The 27,332-nt window shown below is 39.7% G+C and overlaps 1 protein-coding gene across 1 annotated transcript; it reads right to left on the bottom strand.

Moving 5' to 3' along the window:
- Positions 1-3,520: 3,520 nt before the first annotated feature.
- On the bottom strand, positions 3,521-25,821 carry LYPD6 (LY6/PLAUR domain containing 6; the record flags this gene model as incomplete). The annotated part of the gene is made up of 4 exons (XM_084232299.1): positions 3,521-3,688; positions 4,252-4,382; positions 17,517-17,615; positions 25,704-25,821. 4 exons carry the CDS (start codon positions 25,819-25,821, stop codon positions 3,521-3,523), a joined length of 516 nt encoding a protein of 171 aa, XP_084088425.1.
- Between the last annotated feature and the right edge of the window lie 1,511 nt (positions 25,822-27,332).

The following is a 27,332-nucleotide window of genomic DNA, read 5'->3' as shown; positions in this document are numbered from 1 at the left end:
GTTATTCACAGAGATTAGTGGTATGAGCTATCTTCATGTAGTAAGCACACTTTAAGGAGCAACGACCTTGTCACTGATCCAGAACCTAGTAGAACCTTGAACTTTGGAGGAAACATGTGTTTCCTAGAAATTACAATATATATGATGTTAAATAATTACGAATCACAAACAAGTTTGAAGTTTCCCAAATCACTTTCAAAAGGTATCATTTTACTAAGAAAAAAATACAATAAATGCATTGCATAAAGGAAAGTGACATTTATGCTATTTAAATGTTTGTTTCCCACTGCAAAAGAAAGCATCAAGGGAAAAATGTTTGTATTGTAACATCACTAACATAATTCACCCCAAGAATAAAATAAGATTAAGATATAAGACCGCATGCGATCGCACACGTGCGCTCTCTCTCTCTCTCTCTCATATCTCATGATTTAAGAAGAAAATCTCCTAGGGAAACTACAGACCTGAAAGTCTGATGGTCTTTCTTTCTTTAATTTTCTGCAGTGCTTACTGTCTCTATGAATCATTTGGCATGGGTGTGTTATCTTGTATCTTTTCATGTAAGTATTTTTGAAAGTTATATTTTTAAATTTATTTTTATTGAGGTCACATTGGTTTACAACACTGTACATGATTCAGAGGTACAGGTACAACTAGAAAGTGAGCTCTTGGAAGTATGTTCCCGGGGATGTTAAACCCAATGCCTTGTACGTAACCTGGCACCTTAACATTGGTGACAAGAGCATTTGCAAGGAGGAGCCTGGTGAGATACACTTAAAACCTTTATTCATTGATTTACAAAATGTACAATATTTACAAAATTTAAGCATCAATCCCATATTAACATGAATGTGGTCTAAAAATAAATAAGTGCTACACAGATTAATATACATATCATGGCTCTTTGCACTTCTAGCCATCAGCAATGGTGGGATTTAATGGAAGGTTTAATGTGGTAGAAGAGTCAGATGGCTGACCTGTCCTGGGTCTTCCTTGGCTCCCTGCTGCTAGGGATGGTGAGTAAACCACTCTCTTTCAAGAGTACGAAACACCAGCCATTTGGACAGGCATATGGGTTGTACATAGCCACATTTGTATGGAGCTTGCAGACATCCCCCCACCCCAACCCCTGGGCAGCAGATGAGTCCACACCATTGTGGATCTGATCACTGCACACCAGCCAGTGAGTCTTTGGCGTGGTTGCTTTCTCACTAAGAACCAACATTTGGACTTTGTCTCCTATTCAGATCACATGCAGTACTTGGAAGGTGTCAGTGGATTGTGATCATGCATAAAAATGATATTTTAGGTATGTACAACATCAAATTTTCATTGTCTTATAGCATCTTTATATGTAAGATCAACCTGTCTTCTCTTTTAGAAATAGGAATGAATGAGAAAGCCATAGAGAAAGCCCACCCACCCCCTCAAAGAAAAACCACCTTGGATACATGCAAATGGCATCCTGCAGAGACAGGACTAGATAAACTCCATATGATAAAGATGGATAAATTCCCATGAAGTCAGGCCTGGAAGTTTTCCTAGGGATGGTAATTCTACCTTCCTTTCCTCTCAATCCCATTTCATCCTATAGAAACTAAATCAGAGTGAAAAGCCTTCACACTATTGAGCTTCTTACACAGTACCTTCATATGTAAAGTGTAAATACTAGTAATATTCCTTACAGGGTTCTTGCAGGGGTTTTATGACCTAACTTGTAAAGTGCTTAGCATAGTTCCTGGCACAGAAGAGGTACTTAATAAATTTCTTGCTTTCTCTCCCTCTATTCTCCTACCCTAAACATATTGATAAACCTATTGAACTCTGAATTAAGGCAATCTGATACAATTTAGATCACTTTGTATCAGAGTTACTCCTGGTACCTGAGGGCATCTCATTTTATGAGCCAGAGATGTTTTCCTGTACAGGGTAGATGGACTCTGGCAACACTACTCTTTATCAGTAATGGCCCCACCAAATTTCTTGCAAACACATCCCACAACCCTACAGAGAAACTCATACCAGTGATGGTTGCCACCCAAATACTACTGGGACATCACCACTGAGGAAACTATGAGCAAAAGTCTTGAGGTCAATGCATTATTTTTGCTCACAACATAAGTTAACTTTTTTTTCAATTCTGGTGCAAGTATTATAGATAACTTTCAACAAACATATATTACAAGCTCTACCACCATTGAAAAATAAGTATTCTAATTTGATTGTTTTGTTCAGAATAGAGTTTTTACAATATATTTTAGCTTCTGGTTATGCCATACAAAAATAAATACAGTATAATGATTTACAAAGAAGAAGAAAAAATTGTAACATGAGTACCAGAAATATAGGAAGGAGGGTGAAAATTTGACCATTTACTTCAAAAACTATTACGTAAAAGAAATAAAAAATTCCCACTAGGTTTCCTTACTGATCTCACCATTTCCTTACTGTCCACCTATTTCTCATCCTAGGATATTATGTCTTTTCTTCTCTATTGATCTTGACACAACTGAATGCAGAGCCTTCTCCCTGAAGTCACTGGGGATTGAAGTAGAAGAATGGGAAAGGCTCTTTGTTAGTAGAAATGGAGATGGAGGAAGATCTAGGCGAGCCACTTATAGGACCCTCAGAATGAAGCAGGGTCAACGCCACACACTGCCCTCCTTTCCTTACGAAATCCTCTCTCTTTCAAGATTAACTCTACAGGAACAGAATCCCATGACTGAAAAAAAAAAAAAATCCCTCCCTGTTTTGGGACTCCTTGGACACTCATCAGTCCAGGGAGAATCCAGGATTTCATGGAGTACAACTAGGTGTGAAATCAAGGCCAATCTTCCCAATGATATGAAAGGATAAACGGTCACTTTATGGATACTGGTTTGATTACATTGGGAAAATCCCTCTTCAATTACCCTTCCTATAGAACAAACTTTTATGATTGCCTTTTTCAAAAATCTCCCATACAAAGCAGAGGGATATGATTCCCGACACTGGGAGAAGAATGTTGGAAAACATTAGATTGGACAAGTAGTCAGAATCTCCAAGGAAATTGTCTATCAACTTTGGAGTACGTTTCACAATTCTGAATCTATAAATGAATTTGTGATTGTATTTAAACCAGTGGCCCTTTATCTTTATCCTCAAAATCACACATTTATGCTCATCCTTTGACTATGTTGCCTAACATCTCAGAAGTTCCCAGGACTTCCAGAGGCGCATGCACGTCCTCCAAATTAAGAGCCCCAGACTTCAATAAACTATTTCTCAGAGCAAAAACAAAGGTTTGTGGTAGAGAAGTCAGAGTTTGTTTGGGGGACAGGCTGGCTTTGATGAGGCGCTGGACTTGAAATGACTACAATGAAGCAATGCTTGTTCCTTAAGGTAAGTGGTAATGCTTGGCTGTGAAGACATCATGAGTGTTGTGGTTTCACGCATAACTACTGTCAGGTCAATGACTCATGCGTGATGATGCATCATCGGGATGCCCATGATCACACCTGTGCAGGGAGCCTCTGCATTGCTATAATGTGAGTCCCAACCACACCCACAAGCAGGACATGATCACTGACATGCTGTGTGGGTGCCCATTTGTCTGATTTATGGGTGATGTTGTGGCAAATGTAGCTTCAGTTTCATTTCGGGGGAGTGGCAAGTTACAGATATTTCCTTCACAACAGGAAGTGCAGACCTAAAAAAAAGGAAGAGAAAAAGAAGGGCGATGAGAAACAAGCAGGCCTTGAAAAGAGGCAGGGTGTTTTGAAGAAATTGTCTCTGTTGTGCAAAACTATAATTGAAATGATCCATTCTACAAAGGAGACACCAACCCTGCATTTATAAGGTGTGGGATGAAATTTCTTCTGGGAGCAATGTGTTCAGAATGAATACTGCCCACCCCCCCCACCACCCTGCATACCCCCAACTCCAGCCCACACTAAACTTCAAGGGAAATGGGTTGCTTCTGACATCCTCCCATTTGGTTATTATACAGTTTACAACCTTCCATTGTCTCAGCTATACCATCTGTGAAGTGGGGGTTATAATATAATTTATATCAGTTTTCTATACCCTGATATAAATTTTTATTCTTTTAGAGAAAATAGGATAGGAAACATCTTTTCAAAATAGATCAAGACAGTCAAAAGAAAGACTAAATTGGTGGGGGGGTAAAGATTTGCTCATGAGCACTGGCAGGAATCTGAAGTGGAGGAAGGCTGACTGTGCTGTACCCATCATTTACTTTGTTGCCCAGACCTTGTGGCCTTCATGCTCAGAGTCTCTGCAGCCAGTGGACAAGCATTCTTCCAGCGGAACGCAGCGTTTGGTGACAGAGATGCTATTTCCCGAGACTTCCATTGTGTGCTGAGTATAGCAGTACCTGGTCTCTGTCAACAGAGAAAATATATTTTAATTGCTATAGGAAAAGTTAATCCAAGCTGCCCAAAAGGGAAACAAAAGGAATGTCAACACTAAAAGTTCTGAAAAGATCTAACAGGACTTGGGATGTAAATTGTGTTGAGTTTATGTTCAGTCCCAAAGATCTCCTTGGAGGGATCCTCTTGGACACGGTGGACAGATGGCCTTCTAAAGAAGAGTGTTCTCTCTGCCCAGTGTAATCCCCATAGAATAAGACACAATGGTATCATCCTTTGCCTTTGAATAAACTTTGCCACTGTATTGACCTTTATTTTTAGGCGGGGAGAAGTTTGGAGAGATGATATAGGATGTGAGAGAAGAAAAACTGAAAAAGTTCAAAGAACCAAAGGATAAAAATAGAAGAAATTGGGCAGTTGACAATGATCTTCAAGAATAATCAGCTTAAGTCTCTCTCTCTGTGTGTGTGTGTGTGTGTATGTAAAATAGCAGAACAATTAAAAACTGACTGTCTGCATCTGGAAGAAATAACTTTATCCCAGAGAAAGGACTTCTTCAAGACCAGCTTTGAAGGAGAATTTCAGTTGTTACCAGAAGCCCAAAATAGACCTAGAGAGAATAAACAACAAATGAATAGACAAAACCAAACTTTGAAATCTGACTATAGAATAGAGGCTTCCAGAAGGAGAAGAGAAGGGTGGAGTACAAAGGGAGGGAACCCAGTGGTGGAGGACTACAGGTTACTTGGTGGTGGGTGGGGTGTGGTAAGCTAATCTGAAAGGGTGTGAACTTATACCTCTAATTATACAGTGTTGCAAACCAATGTTACCTCAATTAAAAAAAAAAAAAAAGGACTTCTTGCCAATGAGCACAGCTAGATCCTAGAATTCATTACAGAAGAACACTAACCCAACAATGAAGGTTTTCCAAAGTTGAGAAGGATCATTTCTCTCTAACATAATTTCAGTGTCTTTCTAGGATAGTAGATGAAGACCATGAAGTGAGTTTTTAGAGGTGCCCTCTAAGTCTTAGGAGTCTAAAAACTGAGATTTATTCTAAAATTCCATGGAGAATTTTTTAATTTATAACTTAAAGGTCTAAAGAAAAATGGCTCTCTAATATAATTCTTCAAGGCCTCCAAGCAGAGTTCAGCTTTCTAAGTCTGGATTTACTTTCAGATTAAAAAATGAATAATTCTTAAGAAATGTCACAGAGCTGTTTTTCATCCATATCTTAGACCCAACTCTGCATGCCTTATACATTCTGGATAGTTAGTAACTAATATGGAATTATTACCTTCTATGATATTATTTATTAGGCAATACACACCTCCTATCAGACTCTATCATAATTTTGGCAGCTTTTAACCATTGTACTAGTGTCCATAGAGGAATGTGAAAGAAATTTAGGCCCTAAGAATGAGCTAATACTAACCCTTTGACATATTTGGGAGTTGGGAAAATTCAAAGGTTTTAATAATCTCCCTGGACACCCACTCCTGGCAGAACCCAATTGGTTTCTGATTGAATCAGCTAAGGGTGGCAACCATTCCAGTGTTGACACTACTGTTGGTTATACCTGGGCTGTCTGCATCAATGCCCTTCTCCAAATGTTGTCCCCCTCACTGTACCCTGACCAAAAATATTGTCATCTGTAATCAGGGCAAAGCAGTCTCTAGCTAGCTAGGAACCCTAGAAAGTTGTTTGAGAAATGGAATCAATAAGGTGACCCATGAGCTCACAAAAAAAATTAAGATTGCACCTAGCAATGATTTTCCTAAAGCCCTAAGATAGTTTAAAATTGGAGTGATTTTTTTTTTTTCCTGATGAAGAGGAGGTAATAGCTCTATCTTTTTTTTTTTAAGCCTTTGACAGGTTTTAATTAGCAGGGGTGAGTAGCCTGAGAGGTTTACTGCATTTCCCAAAAAAGGCTGCTTTACTTCTTTACTATCATACTCGGACATTTATGGCCATGATAGGTATCCTATTCCTGCCCCCATCCCAACCTCAGATGTTAAAGAAAGCAATAAAAATAGGAATGTTCTTATCTCCTGTCTCCTCTTCATGCAGACAATCAGGAGCAGCTGCCAGATATTTTATTACTCCAAATGTAAATCTGAGTAGATAAGATCATACGTTTATGGAATAAGTAAATCATTATGTAGCTTCAGTTTTGGAAATTAGATTTGTGCCCCCAAGTTGTGAATAATCTTGTTTTAAAATAACAATTGGTGAACTTGATATAACTACTTTTTGTTTATACTTCTATGTCCATAACAAACTCTCTTATTAATTGGAAGCTTATTTCACTGATGAAGTAGAGACAACAACATATAAACACTGTTTTTTTCCAGTAAAACAAGCAAAAGCCCATAACTAATAAGCCAATTCTTGTCATTCATGGGAAGAAGGACCATTAGTGGTTAAGACTGGTAAAGAATGTTTTTCTTCACCAAGTCCAATCCATAAAACAAAAATATATTGAGAACACCCCATTACTTCCAAATGCAGAGACCTAAGATCCACAGTATCAATCCTTAAAGTATCCATTCCACTTCTTTTTTTTTAAATTTATTTATTTATGCATACAAGAGCGGGGGTACAGGCCAGAGGTGTGGGGGTGAGAGGATTCACCAGAGACAGCGTGGGGAACAGAACAGGCAGACTGACTGAAATACACTGCTGAGGGGAGCAGCAGGTGAGTCAGGAGAGGTCTGCTGTGCCATATGGGTTGCTCCCTGGCCGGGGATCGAACTCATGCTGCAGAGGTTGTGGATAGCTTCATAGGTTGTGTCTTAACCCCTTGCACCACCAGGGAGGCCCTCCATTCCAATTCTTATCTCACAAAACCCCCAGGCAAAGTATGAAATGTTAATACAGGAAAAGTTTCTACGCTTAAATAAGTTTGCAAATATACAGGTGAAATTGGACAGGCATCTTTATTGCACAACTTAGGAAAGCCTTGAATTTGTATTGTGATCTCCAAGGTGGGTGGGGGCAAGAATTACCCAAGCAGAACTAGGAGGACCACATACAGCTTATCACTGGACTGTAGAATTGATAAAAAGGAGTTGCAGCCACAGAGCACTGCTCCCTATGAATTTTGAATAATCCTTAGGTTAGTAATGAGGTTATAGGAGAATCAAGTCTGCTGATACCTTCACACTAAAAGGATTTCAAAGGCTTTTATCTAAAAGATAAAAGATGGATTTGAATTTCTACCAGGTTAGTTTCAGCCTCTAAAATCTCATATTCTTGCAAGGTATTCCCTGAGGTTGTGAAACAAAAGCCTTTTACCATGAGACTCACTAAAATCAGAACTGAGTGGGAGAGCTTAAACAACTATTGAAAAGAATATAAATTCTTAAAATTCACACCCACCTTTCATAATCTAGTTCTGAAATCTAAAAAAGTTCAAAGCTAAAATGTAAATTTCTATCTACCCACTAATATTTGCTTTTCAAGAACAGAAACAGTATTTAAACAAAACAGATGTAAAATGATTTGAATTAAAACCAACCAACTCGTTAAAGGCTTTCTTGCTGCTCAGTTATGTCTTGTGGCTCTGCTAGTTCTGCTTAGTTCTGGTTTCTTAACAAACATCTATGTGGAAGGGGATACTGGAGAACAATTCACCAGGAACAAGAAAATTACTTCGATCATAACATTACAAATTATATTGGAAAATAAAAGGCTAATGGGATCTGCCAACACATGACATGTTCCCTGCCTTATCCCTACTGTGCTCACTTCGCACCCCGCCATGCTCCGTTCAGGTGCTCTTGTGCTGTGTCTGTTCACCTGAGTGTCCAATTCCATGCCCTTCTCTCAAGTCTGATTCTGCAGGATTTCTTTGCTGTTCTGGGCTTTCCTATATGTCTTCTCTGTGGCATTCCCTGCCCTGGATTTCAGAGCTTTGTCTTCTAGACTTTTTCCTGCATTTCTGGTCCCCTCTCTTCTAACATGTTCCCTGGCCCGAATGTGCAGATTTTCTCATGTTCTGTTCTTGAACCTTCTAACTGTGTGATGAGTGTGACTATGATGTCACATCTTCAGGTTGATTCTCTCTCCTGAGCCATACAATCAAATTTCTAATCAATCTATAGATCTCCTGGACATCTCCTGTACCCCCTAACCTATCTCAAGCCAATTACATCACTTCCCTTCCCTGTTGATCTGTTTATCTTCCTGTGTTCCTCCCTCAGAATTGGACATCCTGAGCTCTGATACCTCTATGTTACACTAGTAATTTCAGAATCAGCTCAGATTGTCTTCCCAACCTGGATGCTTCAAGGTCTCTGACATGTCTTCATTATCTGTCTAATCTTTTCTAGTCCATTTTCCATTTCCCCAGTGGAAGACCTCATCATTTTTTGTCCCCTTTATTTCTGATTCTCTCCTCTGTAATGCAGGTGCAGGACAACCACCAGGCCTATTACTGAAACCAAGATGAGATCATGTTACTCACTGCTGTGAAAGCCTGAGTGACGCTGAGGTCCAGGAACCCTGACTGCGTACTGCCAGGCTGATTTGGCTTATCAGAATGGCCAGTAGCTGCTCGAAGTTCTCTCTGCTCCTGAAGCTGTGTGTCAAGAGAATAAACTGTGCTTCCCTGCTGGCAGCATCAATTACATTTATAACTTAGCACTTAGCATTTGAAACCCATCCCTTAATGTCACTGAAGGTTCTCCTTGATCTGGGTTGCAGACTGCTCACCATACCTTGAGATACCATGCCATAACTTTTGACAGTTCTTCACAACAAAAAAGTTTTCCTATGAAACCTGATATTCTCCAAGGCTCAATCTGTGGTGAATGTGGTGAATTCTGTGAAATCTTCCTTGATTTTTCCTCCCAACCAGGGTCACAGTCCTTCTTAGCTCCCTCATTTGTTATATCTGGCTTTCTTTCTCATTCAGATTTTCCCAAACTTGATTCAATTGTTTTTTTTTACTGCTTAATTTTGCTCTTTATTATTTATATATTTTTATTTTTAGGTAATTATAGATTCACATGTTTTTGCAAGAAAAAATACAGAGGGACTCTGCATATATTTTATCCAGTTTCCTCCAATGATAGCACACTGCAAAACTATAGTATACCCATTGAAGGAACACCTAGCAGCTATCAATATTTATGTGTGTGATCATAAGTTTTCATTTCTCTGCAATAAGTGCTCAGAAGTAGAATTATTGGGTTGCAGGGTAGTTGCATATTTAGTTGTTTAAGAAATGGCCATATTGTTTTCCAGAGTAGCCGTCCACTTCACACTGCCATGGGCAAAGTATGAGTGATCTAGTTTCTCCCAGTTTTTACCAGCATTTGGTGGTGTGCTATTTTTTATTTTAACCATTCTGATAGATGTAGAGATATCTAGTGTTTTAATTTGCATTTTATAATAATTATATCGAATATCTTTTGGTGTGTTCACTTGCCATCTGTTTATCTTCTTTAGTGAAGCATATGTTCATAATTTTGCCTTTTTCCTAATTCTGTTTGGTTTTGTACTTTTGCGTTTTAAGAATTCTTTTCTTAAAGATTTATTTATTTTATACAAGAACTGGGATACAGGCCAGAGGTGCGGGAGGGTGAGAGAAGTCACCAGAGACAGAGCAGGGAGCAGAATATTCAGAAGGACTGAAAACAATGCTGAGGGGAGCAGCAGGCAAGACAGGAGAGGTCTGTCATGCCATGTGGGAATCTCCTTGGCCGGCCGGGAATCAAACCCTCACTACAGAGGCTGCAGACAGCTTCATAGCACTGCGCTCAACCCGCTGTGCCACGGGGGAGGCCCAGTTTTAAGAATTCTTTGTATACTTTAAGTGCTAGTGCTTTGTCAGATATGCAATTTGCAGAAACTTTTTCTTTAGTTTGTCTTTTCTTTTTTTTTTAACGGGGTCTTATACAGAAAAGCAATCTTTCCTCCATTGGACTGCATTTATATCTTTGTCAAAAAAGTTTGGCATATTTTTAGGGTCTCTTTACAAGATGTCTATTCCGTTGCATTGACCTGTTTCTATGAGTGTTGATTATTGTAGCCATAGGACAAAAGTTAAAATTGATTCCTTCTACTTTATTCTATTTTTATTCTATTTTTTCAAAATTGCTTTAGCTTTGGTTTCTCACCTCTTTATATAAGTTATACAATCATCTTATCTATATTTACAAACAATATTGCTGGGATTTTGACAAGAATTGTGTATATGTATATCAATTAGAGAGAACTGATATCTAACTATGTTGAGTCAACTCATGGTCTTACTATTGTATTTAGATTGTATTTGAATTCTTTTATTAGCGCTTGTAGTTTTCAGCATACCAGTCCTATAGATATTTTGTTAGATTTACCTCTATGTATTTGATTTTTTGAGTAATTTTAGATGGTATTATATATCATATTTTTTAAATTCAGTTACCATATTTTAATTGATAGTATATAAAAATATTATTGAGGGCCTCCCTGGTGGTGCAAGGGGTTAAGCACAGCACTATGAAGCTATCCGCAGCGTCTGCAGCATGACTTTGATCCCTGGCTGACCAGGGAACTACCCACATGGTGCAGCAGACCTTTCCCGACTCGCCCACTGCTCCCCTTAGCAGTGTATTTCAGTCAGTCTCCCTGTTCTGCTCCCCACTCTGTCTCTGGTGAATCCTCTCACTCCCCACATCACTGGCTATACCCCAGTTCTTGTATGCATAAATAAATAAATCTTTAAAAAAATAAATAAATTAAAAAATAAAAAATATATAATTGAGTTTTGTGTGTTTATCTTAATAGTTTGTGACCTTTCTTAATTTACTTATTAGGTTTGGGAGCTTTTTTTTAATAGATTTTGTTGGGATTTTCTACAGAGTAAATGATATCATCTGTAATAACAGGCAGTTTTATTTCTTCCTGTGTAATCTGGATGCTTTTTACTTCCATTACTTGCCTTATTGCACTGGATAGAACTTGCAACACTACAGTGAATAAGAGAGGCAAAACTTTCATTTTTGGTCCTTGACTTAAATATTAAGTCTGTTAACTATTAAGTATAATGCTAATTACTAGGTTTTTAAATAGATGCTCTTTATCAAGTTAAGGAATTTTCTCTTATTTTTCTGAGAGTTTTTAATCATGAATAATGTTAAATATTTCCAATTGCCTTTTTTTCCTGCATCAGTTGATACAAACATGATTTTTTGTCTTTAGTCTTTTAATATTAAGGATTATATAGCTGGATTTTCATCCCATTAATTTCTAGCTTCTATTGTTTCTATCAGTACAGAAATAGTTGGCAAGACTGTACAAGTACTGTGCACTCTCAGGCACTGCTGAGAAGAGCTAAATTGGTACCGCCACTCTGGAAATCTGTTGGGCAGTGTCTGGAAAGCCAGAGTGTAATGTCCTTCTGGGGTTCTACTGTTTACATGGATGACAGACACACAGCATGTTCACTTGGTGAAAACAACTTATGATCAATTCTGGTATGTGTGTTAAATGTTAAAGATAAAACTTGATTTTAAAGTCAAAGTCTCTGACCTCAATTTAGCAATATGTCTAGATCATCTGAACACATCATCACTCACAAGTGTTGGATAAAAGATAACCAATATGTTTTGTAAATGTACAAATGAGCTCTCCAGAGAGTAAAGAAATCCAAAGGGGCCAATGCTGGGGAAGGTACTTATTTTTCTATCCTAGTGGAGAGGGGGGGAACATTATTAGAAAACTATGAGAAGATGCAAGGCAAGGGGTGTTTGTGGGATTTAAAGCTAGAACAGAGACCTGCATAGATGTACAAACCTTGAAGGGCCACATCCTGCATATAAGATTGATGAGAAGCGACAGAAGCCTTAGGTAAAAGAAAATACAAAAGCTGCCTCTCGACCTGGACCCTGTTTGAAGAGTCAAGAGTAAAGAAGTCTTTTCTGAAAATTTGTAACCATAGGATTGTCTTCAGTCGAGCTTATGGTCACATTTATATTTCCTGCTTATAGCAGATAACAGTAATAGAACGTGCCATCAAGAGCCATGACGAGCTTTTTCTTCACTTTCATGGAAAAACAGTGAGCAGCATAGAAACTGGAACCAAAAGGATATGTGTCTCTTTATCTCAATATTTCTCTTGGTCTGATTTTCTATCAGCAATAATTTCAAATGAAAGTTTTTGCCTTGGAGGGAGGCACTACCCAATCAAGAAGGAACATAAAATCCTCGTTGGCTTCGGTGGCCTCCACAGATCAAGCCATTTTAGAAATTGTAGTGTTTTGACTTGACATTTAATTCCAGAGTTTCTTACTAAAACATTCATACAGTCCCTCTCTCCGGAGCTTTTAATCTGGCCTCAGAGAAAAGTCAGCGGCATAAGCACTGTGGCTCTGTATACTCCACACTCTTGCTTTCCTTTCCCAGCTCTTCCAACAGGTTCCTCATATAATATCCTTTCCTATTGTGGCTCACAAAGTCAGGAAAATTGCACAGATTTATAATGAGTGGTTGATGATAGTAATGTTATTGTGAAGGAAGTGCTCAGGGACCAAATACTAAATAAATGGAATCTGAGCAAGTAAAGCATAGAGAGTCAGTTTGGAGGGCATCTTAAATCCTCATTCTAGGGAGGGGGTATAGTATCATGAATCTGAAAGCGCCAGAGGCAACAGCTATGTAATAGAGGAGGAAGTACTTACATAATACACATTTTGAAAGGAAGAGTTACAGGGAAGAGGAATTCGCTAAAGGTGCCTGGCAGATGCCACCATTCTCCATCAGAACAATTTTAGGTAGGAAAAGCCTTACTTGATGTCTAGTTGACCAAATGATGATTCACGAGTCTATTGAATCTGTAAGCAAGCCTCCACCACTAAAATTCAGTAAGTCTCTATGCACACCCGTATGACTGAGTTAGCTTTAGAAGATTGCTGAAACTCAGGCAATCTCCTAAGCAATTTGGGATGTGGTTTATTCCATAGAGAGAAGATTGAATACTTATACAAAATGCTTTTTTCACTGTCAACAAATTCTTTTTTATATCAACATGTCATAAAATAAGCAAAAAACATGAACATCACAGAAACTAGCAGCTACTGAGCTGTTCTTGCTAAGCCCATGGGTAGGCCTATAGCTGCTTCAAACTAATAATAAGCAAAAAAACAAACAAACAAATCTAGGGTTATCAGTAATTAGGCCCATTTTTTTTTTAAAAATAGCAGGTTTTTTTTTTAAGATTTATTTATTTATACAAGAACTGGGGTACAAGACAGAGGCGCGGGAGGGTGAGAGAATTCACCAGAGACAGAGAGGGGAGCAGAACAGGGAGACTGACTGAAATACACTGCTGAGGGGAGTAGCGGGTGCAACAGGAGAGGTCTGCCACGCTGTGTGGGAATCCCCCTGTCCAGTCGGAAATCAAACCCATGTTGCAGAGGCTCTGGACAGCTTCATAATGCTGAGGTCAACCCGCTGCACCACCGGGGAGGCCCTAATTAGGCACATTTTCTATTTTAATCTAATAATAAAGGCATTACTTTCATTTTTAGAAAAATCTGGAGAAAACCCAGAGGACAGAGTAGCCAAGAAAGAGGCTGAGAGTGGCTTCATCTCCTCCCAAGTTACAGGCTTAGTCCCATTTCTTTCCAATCTTCAAGGCCCAACAAAAATAACTGACTCCTCTCTTCTCCAATACAACCTGTTGCCATACCTAGTTGAGGTTTCTCCCCTCTTCTCTGGCCACAGCTGGGAATCCTTTAAATTCCCCTAGCATTATTGCTGTGTTTCCCTCAGCACTTGGCTTTTTCCTGCTATTTTTCACATTTGATATGTTGAGATCTTATCTCCCTGGCAAACCTGAGTGCTCCTTGAAAGGAAAAACCAGATTCCTAACTTCTATGGCCTGATCCCTCCTCTCCCTTGCTGAGCCGGGAGAGTTAGTTCTGTGTCATGAAACTTAGGACATGCCTTTCCATCTAGCCCTAGAAATCTAAAGACAAAGAATTAAAGTGGGAAGAAATGAAAGGGCAAAGAAGTAGTTGTGTGAAGACCTGTGATACCTTAGGCATCTATACTTTGGAAGGATAGAGTTTGTCCTCAAAAGAGAGCATCCTAATGGAATGCCCTCTTTTTTTTTTTTTTTTAAAGATTTATTTATTTATACAAGAGCTGGGTTACTGACCAGATGCGCAGGAGGGTGAGAGGATTCACCGGAGACAGAGCAGGGAACAGAACAGGCAGACTGATGAAATGCACTGCTGAGGGGAGCAGTGGGCGAGACAGGAGAGGTCTGCTGTGCCATGTGGGATGCTTGCCAGCCACCCAGGATTGAACTGGCACTGCAGAGGCTGCAGACAGCTTCACAGCACTGAGCTCAACTGCCTGTGCCACCAGGGAGGCCCATGGAACGTCCTCTTATTTTGAGAGGAATTCAAGTGTACTTCTGTCACTTGTTTTTCCTTAGTGACAGAGACATATCTGTACACCCTCAGACTTGGGCTAGACATCTATGAAACAAGGCCAGGTGCCTGAGACCACTGTTCACAGTCCCTCTGCATCAGCTCTGCAAGCTCCACACCAACAGCAGAAGGCCATTTGCTGTATGAACCTCCGACTATGGCAAAGTCTCAAACATGAATCTACCAGCTTTTTCCCAGTGGGAACCAGTCCAAAGGTTATTGGCAATATATGCAAATCATCCTGTTCTTGTCCAGAGTCAGTTTACAGTGCTTCTCAAATTTTGCTGCATATTAGAACTACCTGGGGAGCGCTTGGAAAGCCTTATGTTCAGCTGTACCCCATACTGTTTATTTATTTATTTATTTGTTTGTTTGTTTGTTTGTTTAGAGAAAGAAAAAGTTTATTGAGGAGAAAAGGAACAGAAATAAAGTGGGACTCACAGCCCATGGAACCATGCCAGGGAGGGGCAAGGAAGCCCACCCCATACTGTTTAAATATGAATCTCTGGGAATGGACTCTGACATCACTGTTTTGAAACTCTACCCTGTGATTTCAATGTGCCACACTGACAAGTGGTTTCACCCGATCTATTGCAAATGTTCACTCTGCAGTGATATTGTTAGAGAACACCAGCTCATTCAGAAATGAACTCATAACTGCAGCAATGTGAGAGGCTTACCTGAGATCACCTGAATGACTGAGTATCTCGGTGTGGGGAAGCCATTCTACAGCATCTCCACATTTTTTCTCTTCTCTGTAATTTTTTAGGACCTACTAGCATCTCCACCTTAAAGTTAATAAGTGGGGAGAGGAGCACCACTGACTGTTGATTAGAATCACTGGGAATATTAAAACACATCTATGCAGGGCCCCTAGCTCAGAGAAGCTGCTCAATGGACTGGACTCCTTAGTGTGTGATTTCCAAATTACCAGCACCTGCAGCACCTGGGAGTCTCAGGCCCCACCTCACACCAAATGAACCAGAGACTCAGAAAGAGGGGGGGGGGGAAATCTGTGTCTTAATAAGCCTCCCAAGGAATAATGACTACAAAGAAGTTTGAGAACTGGTCTACAGCACAGGCTCCAGTGATTTTGAAGACATCCAAAGACTCATGGGTTATGTAGTACTGGCTTTGGTTGCTGACAACTGTCTTTTTTTTTTTTTTTTTTTTTTTTTTTTTATTTAGAGGCATGTTTTTTTTTTTTTTTATTTTATTTATTTGTTTGTTTGTTTTGTTTATACATGCACTGGGTACAGTCAGAAGCGCGGGAGGGTGAGAGAATTCACCAGAGCCAGAGCGGGGAGCAGAGCAGGCAGAAGGACCGAAGTACACCGCTGAGGGGAGCAGCGGGCGGCAGGAGAGGTCTGCGCACCATGTGGGACCCTCCTCCGGTGGCCGGGGAGCAGCCGGGGATCGAACCGGCGCTGCAGAGGCCGCGGGCAGCTTCGCAACCCAGCGCTCAACCACTGCGCCACCGGGGAGGCCCGACAACTGTCTTTTAATTGCAGTTCCCTTGATCTCCCAAAGTCCAAGCTTCCATGAGAAAGAGGGCCTTTCATGGTGAGTAGGAGAGCTCTTGCATTATGTCTAAAAATAATAGATTTGGTGTTGGCAAGTTCACTCATTTTAACAACTGGATTAGTAAAGCAGTAAAGCAGTAAAGCCTGTCGAACCACTCAAACATTTGTGAATAAAATGTCCTATCTTCATCATATCCCCATCAAACGAATCGACTTTCTTCCAAATATCAAACAGCTAATTATCAGTGACTTCATAGCCAATTATAACCCTTTTTTAGTCAATAGTATGAAAGTTATAGGAATATAAAGCGTCTCTTCATTTTGAAATGGGTTTTTGGTTCAAAGTTTTATGCTTTAGCTGGATTTTCAACTCATCCTTCAGAGAGAACTGAATATTTAAAAAGCTCAGTTTTTATTTGTGCAAAGATGACATTTAGAATTCTAGCTTTCATGCTAGCATAGAAGTCAGTTTCAAGTCAGGATAAAAGCCTCTGGCAAGATATGTAATAAATGGAATCTTTAGATGAACATTGACTCATACTTTACATAGAGGAAGTTACTATGCAGTGACTTTGGCTTCAAAAAGTAGCAAAGAGGCTGGTTGTTCACTTCTTGGACTGTGTTTGTTTTGGCTGAGTTTGGGGATGAGAACTATCACTTACCTCCTTTGGCCCTTCAACGACGTTTCATCAGAAAGGGGGTAATCCTATGAATCACTCTGTGTTTCTGAGAGTCTTTGATGATATATTATTGGTGTGGTATAAAAGATCTACTAACAGGGCCTCCCCGGTGGTGCAGCGGTTGAGTGAGCGCTGGGTTGTGAAGCTGCCCGCAGCCTCTGCAGCACCGGTTCTATCCCTGGCTGCTCCCCGGCCACCGGAGGAGGGTCCCACATGGCGCGTAAACCTCTCCTGCCGCCCGCTGCTCCCCTTAGCAGTGTACTTTGGTCCTTCTGCCTGCTCTGCTCCCCGTTCTGGCTCTGATGAATTCTCTCACTCTCCTGCGCTTCTGACTGTACCCAGTGCTTGTATAGATAAATAAAAATAAATCTTAAAAAAAAAAATCTACTAACAGCCTTAGAAAAAAGTGGTGATTGAGATTGCAAGCATGCCCCTTTCTATCCATGCATCAAAGTCAACAGAGCTGTTAACTCACAGACAGCTGTGAGGACCCCAGTCAGCTTACTGAGAGCTTACCTCGAGGACAGTAGATGTCGGGAGCCCATCGGTTGCATTCATAATTGTCTGCTGCCTTTTCGCAGGTGAAACATTTAAATCCACCAGGGTATGGTGTGGCTATAAAAAGGATCAAGAGAAAAGATTAATTTTTTAAACTGAACAGAATTGTGCATCAGAAAGTTAGACATTTTAATTTTCTAAAATGAGTTCTCAATACTGCCTGACAGTTTCTTTAAAAACTAAATATGTAACTACCATATGATTCAGCAATTGCTCTCGTGGGCCTTTATTCTGAGAAATGGAAAGTTTATATTCACACAAAAACCTGTACACAAATGTTTGCTGCAAATTTTTTCATACTAGCCAAAAAACTGGACACAACAGAGAGTTCCTTCAATGGGTGAATGGTCAGAAAAATTGGTGCAGCCATACTATGGAATGTTAGACAGCAATAAAAATGAACAATTCAAAAAAAATGAACTATTATGCATTCGATGACCGAGATGAATTTCCAGAGAATTAAGCTGAGTGGAAAAAAGTCAATCCTATGATGCTATATACGCACACACACAAACACACACACAGAGGATTCCATTTATATAGCATTTTTTAAATGACAAATTTTAGAAATTAAATGAAGGAAATGGAAGTTGCCAGGACTTAGGCGACACTCCTACAGGGCCTCTCAAACCATATCCGGAATCTGTAGGTCAGCATGCTGAGGGCATGTGGGGTTGTGGCTGCATTGCAGGTTCCTACTTCCAGCAGAGGGACGCCCTGCTCCCCAGCCTGGAGGCTACATCTTACTTCCTGAAGAGACCGTCCTGTAGGTGCCCATATTCTTTGCCTTGCATGTACACGCAGGCCAGCAGATATCCCATGAGAGTCATGCTCTAGAGAGAGCCCAGCACAACTAGGGTCTTGCAGGCACTTAAGGGTGAAGATCCACAAGGAGTCAGGCCAGGCTGTTCGCCATCCTTTTGACCTGGTGTTTTCATGTTTTGCTTCATTCTAATAATGTGCTTGCTTTGCCACTTAGAGTTTTGCCTTCATAAACAGGACTTGTCCGTGTTGTGTTTTTTTTTTTTAATTTGTAAAATTACCTGGCCTCTTTGAAAGCTGTAAACACTCAAACACTTCATCTGTAGGAGCCAACTGTTCTCCCTCACAGATGGCTGAGCCTGCATATCCCACTGGCGGAAATAATCATCTCAGGGTAAATTGCTTTGCCCACATGGAACCAATTAAGTATGTTATCAAAAATAAATGAAGGAGGAGGCAGCAGCTTAAGGCCAGAATTATGGGCCAGATATAACTTTGATTTTCACCTTGCCTAGAGTATCGGCCCATCCTTGCAACTTGCTTGCAATATTTCACAGAGCTGACTCTGATAATATCCAATAACTTAACATGATCAAAAGTCATACTGTCTGAAAAAATGTAGGTAACTGGACCTTTCTATGGGGCCACTGATAGTTCTATTCCTCCAAATAGTTGGTGATTCAAATTCATAAACAGAAAAAAAAGCCGTGCATGGACCATCTTAGAAAATGAGGAATGAGAAACAGCTTAGACAGTCATCCAACCAGTTCATTTCCAATGAGAACATTTCTATATAGGGAAAAATGCTCACTCTATCATATAAGACAATCAGCAGAAGTGAATTATTTTGTAAACACACACACATAATTTTAATATCCCTCATATCCTACCATCTAAATAGGTGGGTTACATTTGAGTTGAACTATTAAGTTGAGTACATGCCTAAAGAATTTGAAACAGTTTGTTAAATTTCAAAACCATGCAATATCCTTATGGATGCTTATTTTTTATAAATACCATTCTGAAAAAAAAAAACGCACAAAATTATCTTAGAAAATTATCCTAGCTCTTTCCTTTTGTGGACATCGCTGAAACTCCAGTGGTCAAAATGAAGTTCAGTCCCATCATGAATTCTGACCTGAGCAAGAATTGTAAAAGGCATTTCAATTCACCGTCCCACATTTGTAGAAAGATCATGTCTTCCCCTCTTTCCAAATAGCTGAGACAGACATACCAGGTCCAATTCATGCCCATTCAGAAAGATGATGAAGTTCAGGCTGTGTGAAGACACTATAAAGGGCAGCAAACTGGCAGAGTAGCCCAGGCTTACAGGAAGAAAGACATTGTCTACACTGAACAAGTGCAACTGTTTGGGTGAGCCTTCACCCCACCAAGGTTGGTATCACTAGGCTAAAACTGGCAAAGACCTCAAAAAGGTCTAAGAGCTCAAAGCTAAATCTTGCCAAGTAAGAAAGGAAAAGGACAAATACAAGGAAAAACAATTGAGAACATGCAGGAATAGAGTAGTTTTATATACAACTTTCATTAAAAACTGCCAAAATAAAAAAATAAATTGTCCCAGTTGGATAAACTCTGATGGTTTGATGGTTTCACTATCAACTTTAAAATATTTAATATATACATCTGAAATAGCTTGTAAAATCTGAAGTAGAATTATCAGTGTGAGTTTTAAGAAAAAATGTAAATGATTAGTCAAAGAATAGCTTTGCTCAAAAAATGATCATGACACTAAGGTTTATGACTGCAAGCTAGCTGTACCTCTTCAGCTTGCATGATTAATTCACTAAAGTATCCAATTTTATCTGTCTGTCATTGAAGCCAGCAAAACTTAGCTGGAATGTTGAATTAGTTATTCCTGGAAACTCTCCCATCAAGGAGATAAATTAAGAAATTTGAATGAAGATTGACGATCCAGCCACTCCAAAAACACAAGTATTAAAAACCCAGCACTAATAAGTTGTAGTGTCCCAAAATATAGATTATAAAATAGACTCTTCAAAATTATTTTATCATTGACATATTAAAGACTGTGTCATTTCTTATAGTATGTAGGTCTGGGCTCTGAGAAAACTCCAAGTATATTGAAATAACGACAGGAATATGAGCTTAAACACTATGGAACCAGGGCCTCCCCTGGTGGCGCAGCGGTTGGGCACTGGGCTGCGAAGCTGCCTGCAGCCTCTGCAGCGCCAGTTCGATCCCCGGCCACCAGCAAGGGTCCCACATAGGGCGCAGACCTTTCCTGCTGGGCCTGCTGCTCCCCTCAGCAGTGTATTTTGTCAGTCTGTTCTGTTCCCTGCTCTGGCTCTGGTGAACTCTCTCACTCTCCTGCACTCTGACTGTACCGGGTGCTTGTATAAATAAATAAACAAATCTTTAAAAAAAAAAAAAAAAGCTATGGAACCAAAATAATGCTATGTTGCAAGTCTCTGAACATGATTAGCAGTACATATCATTAGCAATTTAGACATATAATCTCATTTTTGGTGACTTTATTTGAAAATCTACTAGCTCATATCTGTGATTTCTCAATGATGGCAATCTAATATTTGCCAATGATGGCAATCTAATATTTGCCATATAAGAACTTATATTTTCATGTTGGCAGAAATTACTACTGACCAGCAAATACTCAAACCCTTTTCAGCCCGACAACCCCCTGAGAGCAGTTTTAAGCGACTAATTATAGCACAATACAAAGTAAATGGTGAAATTCTTCTCTCTGGAAGTAGCCAAAAGGTCTACAATGAACAAAAACTATCTTCAGTAACTTGCTAATTGATACTGCATCTGATAAAGAAGATTTTTTTAAAGGAAGGAAACAGTTCCTAAGAGATATGCTATTTTCTTCTTTTTCACTTCAAAGCAGTACAGAGCAAGTAGAGTTTCAAATTGTGGCCCCAGCTGTGAATGAATCTAATTTGGCTCTTGATCACAGAGTTAATAAGCTTAGTACTCTGTATTTCAGGGCATAAGTCCTTGGTCCCTCAAGAGAAGGTGATTGTAATGAAAAAGAAAAAACGACAAAGTGCCTAGTTACTTCCTGTAACATAATCTGCCCATTAACTCTCATGGTCAGCTATAGTTCAACCGACCATAATTCATTTGTAAGGCATCAGAAAAGATTTCATCTTTGTTCCCATCTCTTGGAACTTTCGCCTGGACAAAGGCCTTCAGTTACCAAAACTATGGTGGGAAGAGAATCTTATTTTGAAATGTCTGATAATATATAATGCATCCAAACTTTGTTTATATTCTTGCCAAATTAATATTCATTGTTTTTGGAACTGGCTGCAAATATAAAATTTCTAGAAAGTTAATAATCTGATCTTCCTTTCAGCGTGCAAAGCAAAAAATATTGTTAATATAATATTTTGTTAGCTTGTTTTGTTGTCCTTTTTATTTTTTATTTATATATACTTTACATCATTCTTCATTTTTGTACAGTGTATGCTTTCTCCTCTCAGTTGTAGTTCCCATAAAATTCCCATCACAAATTCACCCTTGCACCATTACCATAGTCCCTTGTGCTCTTCCCACCCCTATTCTGATCCCTCTCCCTGCCCCTCCCCTGCAAAATGTCTCTAATGTATAGTTGACTGTTTATTTTGTATTTTTTATTTATTATAATTATTTTCATTGTTGTTTTTTCATTGAAATGACTGATTTACAACACGGTATAGGATTCAGAGGTTCAGGATCATATCTCCTGAAATATATGTTAACACTAATCACCCACCATCAAGACAACCATAGTCCTCTGCCATCCATAGGACACCCTCTATGTCCTGCTCTCTCCACGCTTCTCCCCACCTCCAGCCCATCCCCGCTTCAGTTCTACAGTCAATATAATTTTAAAACATGAACATAGTTCTGATTGAAATGCAGTTCCTGGTACCTTTCTAGAAAATCTCATTATTTCCTAAGATTTAGAATTATGAGAAAACTTCACAGGCTCTCTATCTGCACATAAACAACTCCCCTGCAAAGATCTAGCTCTTTGGTCCACAGGATTAAGAAAAGACTCAGAATAAGCAACCAGAGGAAAATTGGCTTTCTTAGGAGAAGCTTCTATTACAAGGAAAGAAATGGAGGCCAAGAACAGTTGAAGCCACTTATGAATGAAATTCTGCTATCTCATGATATCCACAACCAAATAAGTAGCTCCATTTCTCTTAACACGAAATCCTCTTTTGAAGGCTTTTAATTAGGTTTTGGAACTTTAATCAGGGGCTGGGAAGAAATTCATTCATTTTGAACATAAAAAAATACATACAAATTATAGGAAAGCATATTCCTGGGAGCAGAGCCTCAAGTTTGAAAGCCATAAAGTTTATTTCCTTTAAAGGCTTAGAAAACTTCAAAGATTAGGGAACCAGAAAGCAAAGGAGATTAGTCATGGCAGGTTCAACTTTCTCAACCTGGGTTCTAATCTCATCCCATTAATAATCTCTGAGATCTGTTCAGGTCATGAGAAAAGAGAGTGTGTTTTCTCATGTCTCCAGCATCACTGCATTTCTCTTTGGGCAGGTTCTGAGTGGTATCTAACTTTAATGGAATCCAGCTCACTTGCTGCCCCCCAACTCCCAAAAAAGATGTTTGTGCCTCCATCTAAAAAGCAAGGTGATTCTTTAATAATTTAAAATCAAAATAATCCACGCTTCCCTCATATATTTTTAATGATGTGTGTTCTACAGAAATCTTCTTTGTAGAAAAATCACTCCATCGAAATATGGTCCAGTGGGTGCAGCTCAGGGCAGAGGACCATGACCATTTAAAAAATGAAAGTGTGAAAACAACCAAATAAAACCAAAAACTTCTGTTTTTTTTTTTTTTTTTTAAAGATTTATTTTATTTATTTATACAAGCACTGGGTACAGTCAGAAGCGCGGGAGGGTGAGAGAATTCACCAGAGCCAGAGCGGGGAGCAGAGCAGGCAGAAGGACCGAAGTACACTGCTGAGGGGAGCAGCGGGCGGCAGGAGAGGTCTGCGCGCCATGTGGGACCCTCCTCCGGTGGCCGGGGAGCAGCCGGGGATCGAACTGGCGCCGCAGAGGCAGCGGGCAGCTTCGCAACCCAGCGTTCAACCGCTGCGCCACCGGGGAGGCCCCCAAAAACTTCTGAACTAGCTCAGAGAAATGTGAAGTGAACTCTGCTTTAAAGTGGGCAGAATAAACAAAGTTCTGCCCATGTAGGGCCTGTTGGCAGTAGCTTCAATCCAGCAAGAACTTGTACTTGCTAAGGATAGGCTAGGGAAACTGAAAGACAATTCAGCTCCCACCCGCTAATGAAGGGTCTATATGCAATCTAGCTTAGGAGTGACTTCTCTGTGCTTCTCCATGTCTCAAAATCTTACCAGAAAATCCCAATGATTCTTTGCGTATGGTGAGTGCTTTTTAATCTAGCCAGGGCTTCATTTAATTAACACTGGTCACATGCGTGGAACTTTCCCCAACTTCAAAAGAGCACAAGTGATACCTGCTCTGATCTGGCAGAGCTCATCCTTCAAAGAGTCTATTCTGAAATGGCATGACTTTCCCAAAAGGGATCCCTCCATCCAGGCAGAGGCCCACCACACCGCTAAGGAAAGAGTGGTCGATGCGTGTTTGTTTTGCTCATGTTCACTGAGGTCCCATCCTCAGTTTTCCTCCCCACCCTGTGCGGGCAATCACAGCCTTACAGAATGTTCGCTGTCAGCCTGCTTTTCATTCCCAAGTGACTACTGAGTCTGTCACTAAAGCAGACAAATGATCCCACCAAAAAAAAAAAAAAAAAAGAAAAAAGAAAACCCTGACAATCAAACCTAAGAATATAGGTTTTGTTCACAAAGTCTAATTTTGAAAAGTATGGTTCTTTGGGGAAAAGAATAAAATCTCCAATCCTGGAGATAAGCAAACACAAGACACCTTCTTTTCATGAATCTTACTAAATCAAAGCAAATCCATGCAGAAACAAGCAGCCAGGTAAGCTTCCCCCAAATTAATCAGTAGGCACCAGAATAAACTGGTAAGAGCATACAGTAGTGATGAGTTCAACTATTTGCTGTTTGTCAAAAGTATACTTGGAGTTAAAATACCAGTGAAGTATTTTTAGCACCCTCAGTTTGCTATCTAAACCAATTACAACACCATCATAAACAACAACCATCCAATTGCTATTATGTAAATACCAAGAGTTTTTTCGATATTGTTTCTGGTCCACAAAATAATGCTACAGAATGTGTATTATTTCATATATTTTAGAAATGTGTAAATAAACACTTAAAAAAATTCCCAAACCTTTATTGAACTTTTACATTTTCTCACACTCAGTGCTAAGAGATTTCTATGCTTTCTTTTATTAAATCTTCACAAAGTTAGGGAATTAATTTCAAATCCAAAGGCTACAAAGCAACATGTATATTCCTCGGACCAGCACTTATCTAAACCAAAGTATACAGGTGTTAAATAATCTACCTATGAGGTATCCAAGGAGTAGATTAGAGATGGTACCCAATTTGTAGATTCTAAGGTTCTCAAAAACAAGGACTGCTTTATTTGCCTTTATGTCTCCATGCTGTTCCAAGGCTTGACACACAGGAGACACTCAAAAAATATTTGTCTAATATAACATCTCAAAAGAGTAATACATCTCTAGCAAAATGCTAAAGGTAAAAATATAAATATAGTTAGTTCTTACCACCACAAGGGCAAACCAGAAAGGATTTCAACAAAAATAAAAGAGGTGACATAAATACAGAGATTGTAGTGAAAGGAGGATGGAAAACTTCTGTGTTCTCAAAGTGTGATCCTTAGCATACTGGGAGCAGTTGCACCCAAAATTCTTGCTAAGGGTTAAAAACCATGGGTACAGCTCCAAATATATGCAATCAGACACTCTAGGGAAGGGATATGGCCATCTACATTATTACACACGCCCTAGATAATTCTTAAACACAGGAAACCAAAACGGATAGGAAGCAATTACTTTGCAACAGAGAATTAGATGCACAGACAGGAAGACCAGATAATATCTTGCCTATAAAAGATGATCTTTAGCAAACACCTTTCTTCTAGTACATGGCGGTTCCCTTTGATAAATGATTGAGTGCTGGCACAAGTCAAAGGGAGGGTGTTCACAATCAGAGCAATTGTGTAGGAAACAGAGAAAATGAGCCTAATAATTTGCCTTAAAATGTATAAAATCAACTCCACTTTCCCATAAAAAGGTGAGAGTAAAAAGAGAGCATCTTTGGTAGCACCTGCACTGCCAGTTAACCCACCAAAATTTCCCCTGTATTGAAGGTTGTCTTGTCCTGGCCATTTTTCAACGCGTGTCTTGAAATAAAGTGACATTTCCGCAGCAAAGAGAACAGAGTCTTACTTGAAGGGTGGAGGTAGATTATGTCTTTCACTGTGAAGTCTCGGGACTGAGCAGCTTTCAGACAATCAGCCAGCAGGCTCAGCAGCAGAAGCCAGGCCAGGGCAGGGCCAGGTTCCATGGCAGACCGAGGTGTCACTCATACAGGGGGCCCGGGAGAGGGGACTGAGGATGACTGAAGAGAACTTGCACCTGAAATAGGAAGCAAGATGCATCTGAGTGTCTGACTTAAAAGCCCTTGGAGACTTGGCTAAGTTCCTATGTTGGTGGGGTGAACTGGAGAGGAACAGAGTTCTCAGAGCACAAAGGAAGTGAGGGTACACAAAGAAATTTTGGTTATTTTAGAGCATTTAAAAAATTCCAGCCAAATCTACACTATTCTCAATCAGGTTGCAAATGCTCCATTGGTAGCAGCTCCCATAAGATTCAGCAGAGATGGTATCAAGAGAGATTGACTTTTAATGAAATTCAGCTATTTTTGCCAGGAGGCCAAGGGACGGTTGCCAGAATGCAACAATAAATAAGTCAGGTACAAAACTCAGAGGCATTTCCCTGATAATGGCAAAAGCCAGGCAGAAGAGCTCAGCCTCACCAGGTCATGTTGCCCTTGCAAACTTTTACAGATTTTCAGATTTGGGGGGGATAAAGAAATATGGGTAAATTCGGTGTCACCCAAACCAAAAATTATCTTTATTGTTCAATATCTTTCTACTCCACAACCAACACTATTGACAGGTACTGTTGAAGTCCTGTACATGTATCAATTTATCCTCCTAACAATCCTACAAGGTGGGTGCTATTATCGCATTTTGAATAAACTGAAGTTCAGCAAATAAGTAAAGGAGGTGACACAAAACCAGGCAGTCTGGCCATTGGGTCCACATTTTTTTTTTTAAAAAGATTTATTTTTTTTATTTATTTATACAAGCACTGGGTACAGTCAGAAGCGCAGGAGGGTGAGAGAATTCACCAGAGCCAGAGCGGGGAGCAGAGCAGGCAGAAGGATGGAAGTACACTGCTGAGGGGAGCAGCGGGCGGCAGGAGAGGTCTGCGCGCCATGTGGGACCCTCCTCTGGTGGCCAGGGAGCAGCAAGGGATCGAACCAGTGCTGCAGAGGCTGCGGGCAGCCTTGCAACCCAGCGCTCAACCGCTGCGCCACAGGGGAGGCCCTGGGTCCACATTTTTAAACACTAGTTGACACTACACTCTTCCAAAGACTGCTGTGTTAATAGCGCTGAGACTTAACCCCTATGTCACTAGGGAGGCCCCAGAATGATAGGAAGTTTTAAAATAAATATAGAAAATGGAAAAACCTAAGGAAATCAGAAATAGATTCAACAATTTACATGATACAAGCAATATTTCAAAATTATGAAACAGGAAAATAATAAATAGCATTAACATACCTTGATTAAATTGTGAATAAGGTCCAGTGAAACCAAACATTGCATGGTACAGTAAAATTAATTCCAGATGGATTGGTGTGCTCATTACATTTTAAAATACATATTGTCAAAAAATAGAGAGCACTTATTATCTTATAATAGCCCGAAGATGCCAATTTCATTCTCACTTGCCATCTTCGGTTTATATTTTGGTCCTCCAAGTAAACATGCATTCACTTAGTAAATG

This window comes from Talpa europaea (assembly GCF_964194135.1).
Source record: "Talpa europaea genome assembly, chromosome: 1".
NCBI lineage: Eukaryota > Metazoa > Chordata > Mammalia > Eulipotyphla > Talpidae > Talpa > Talpa europaea.
Note: the sequence above shows the minus strand (reverse complement) of the source record. Positions and strands in the feature narration are given on the sequence as shown.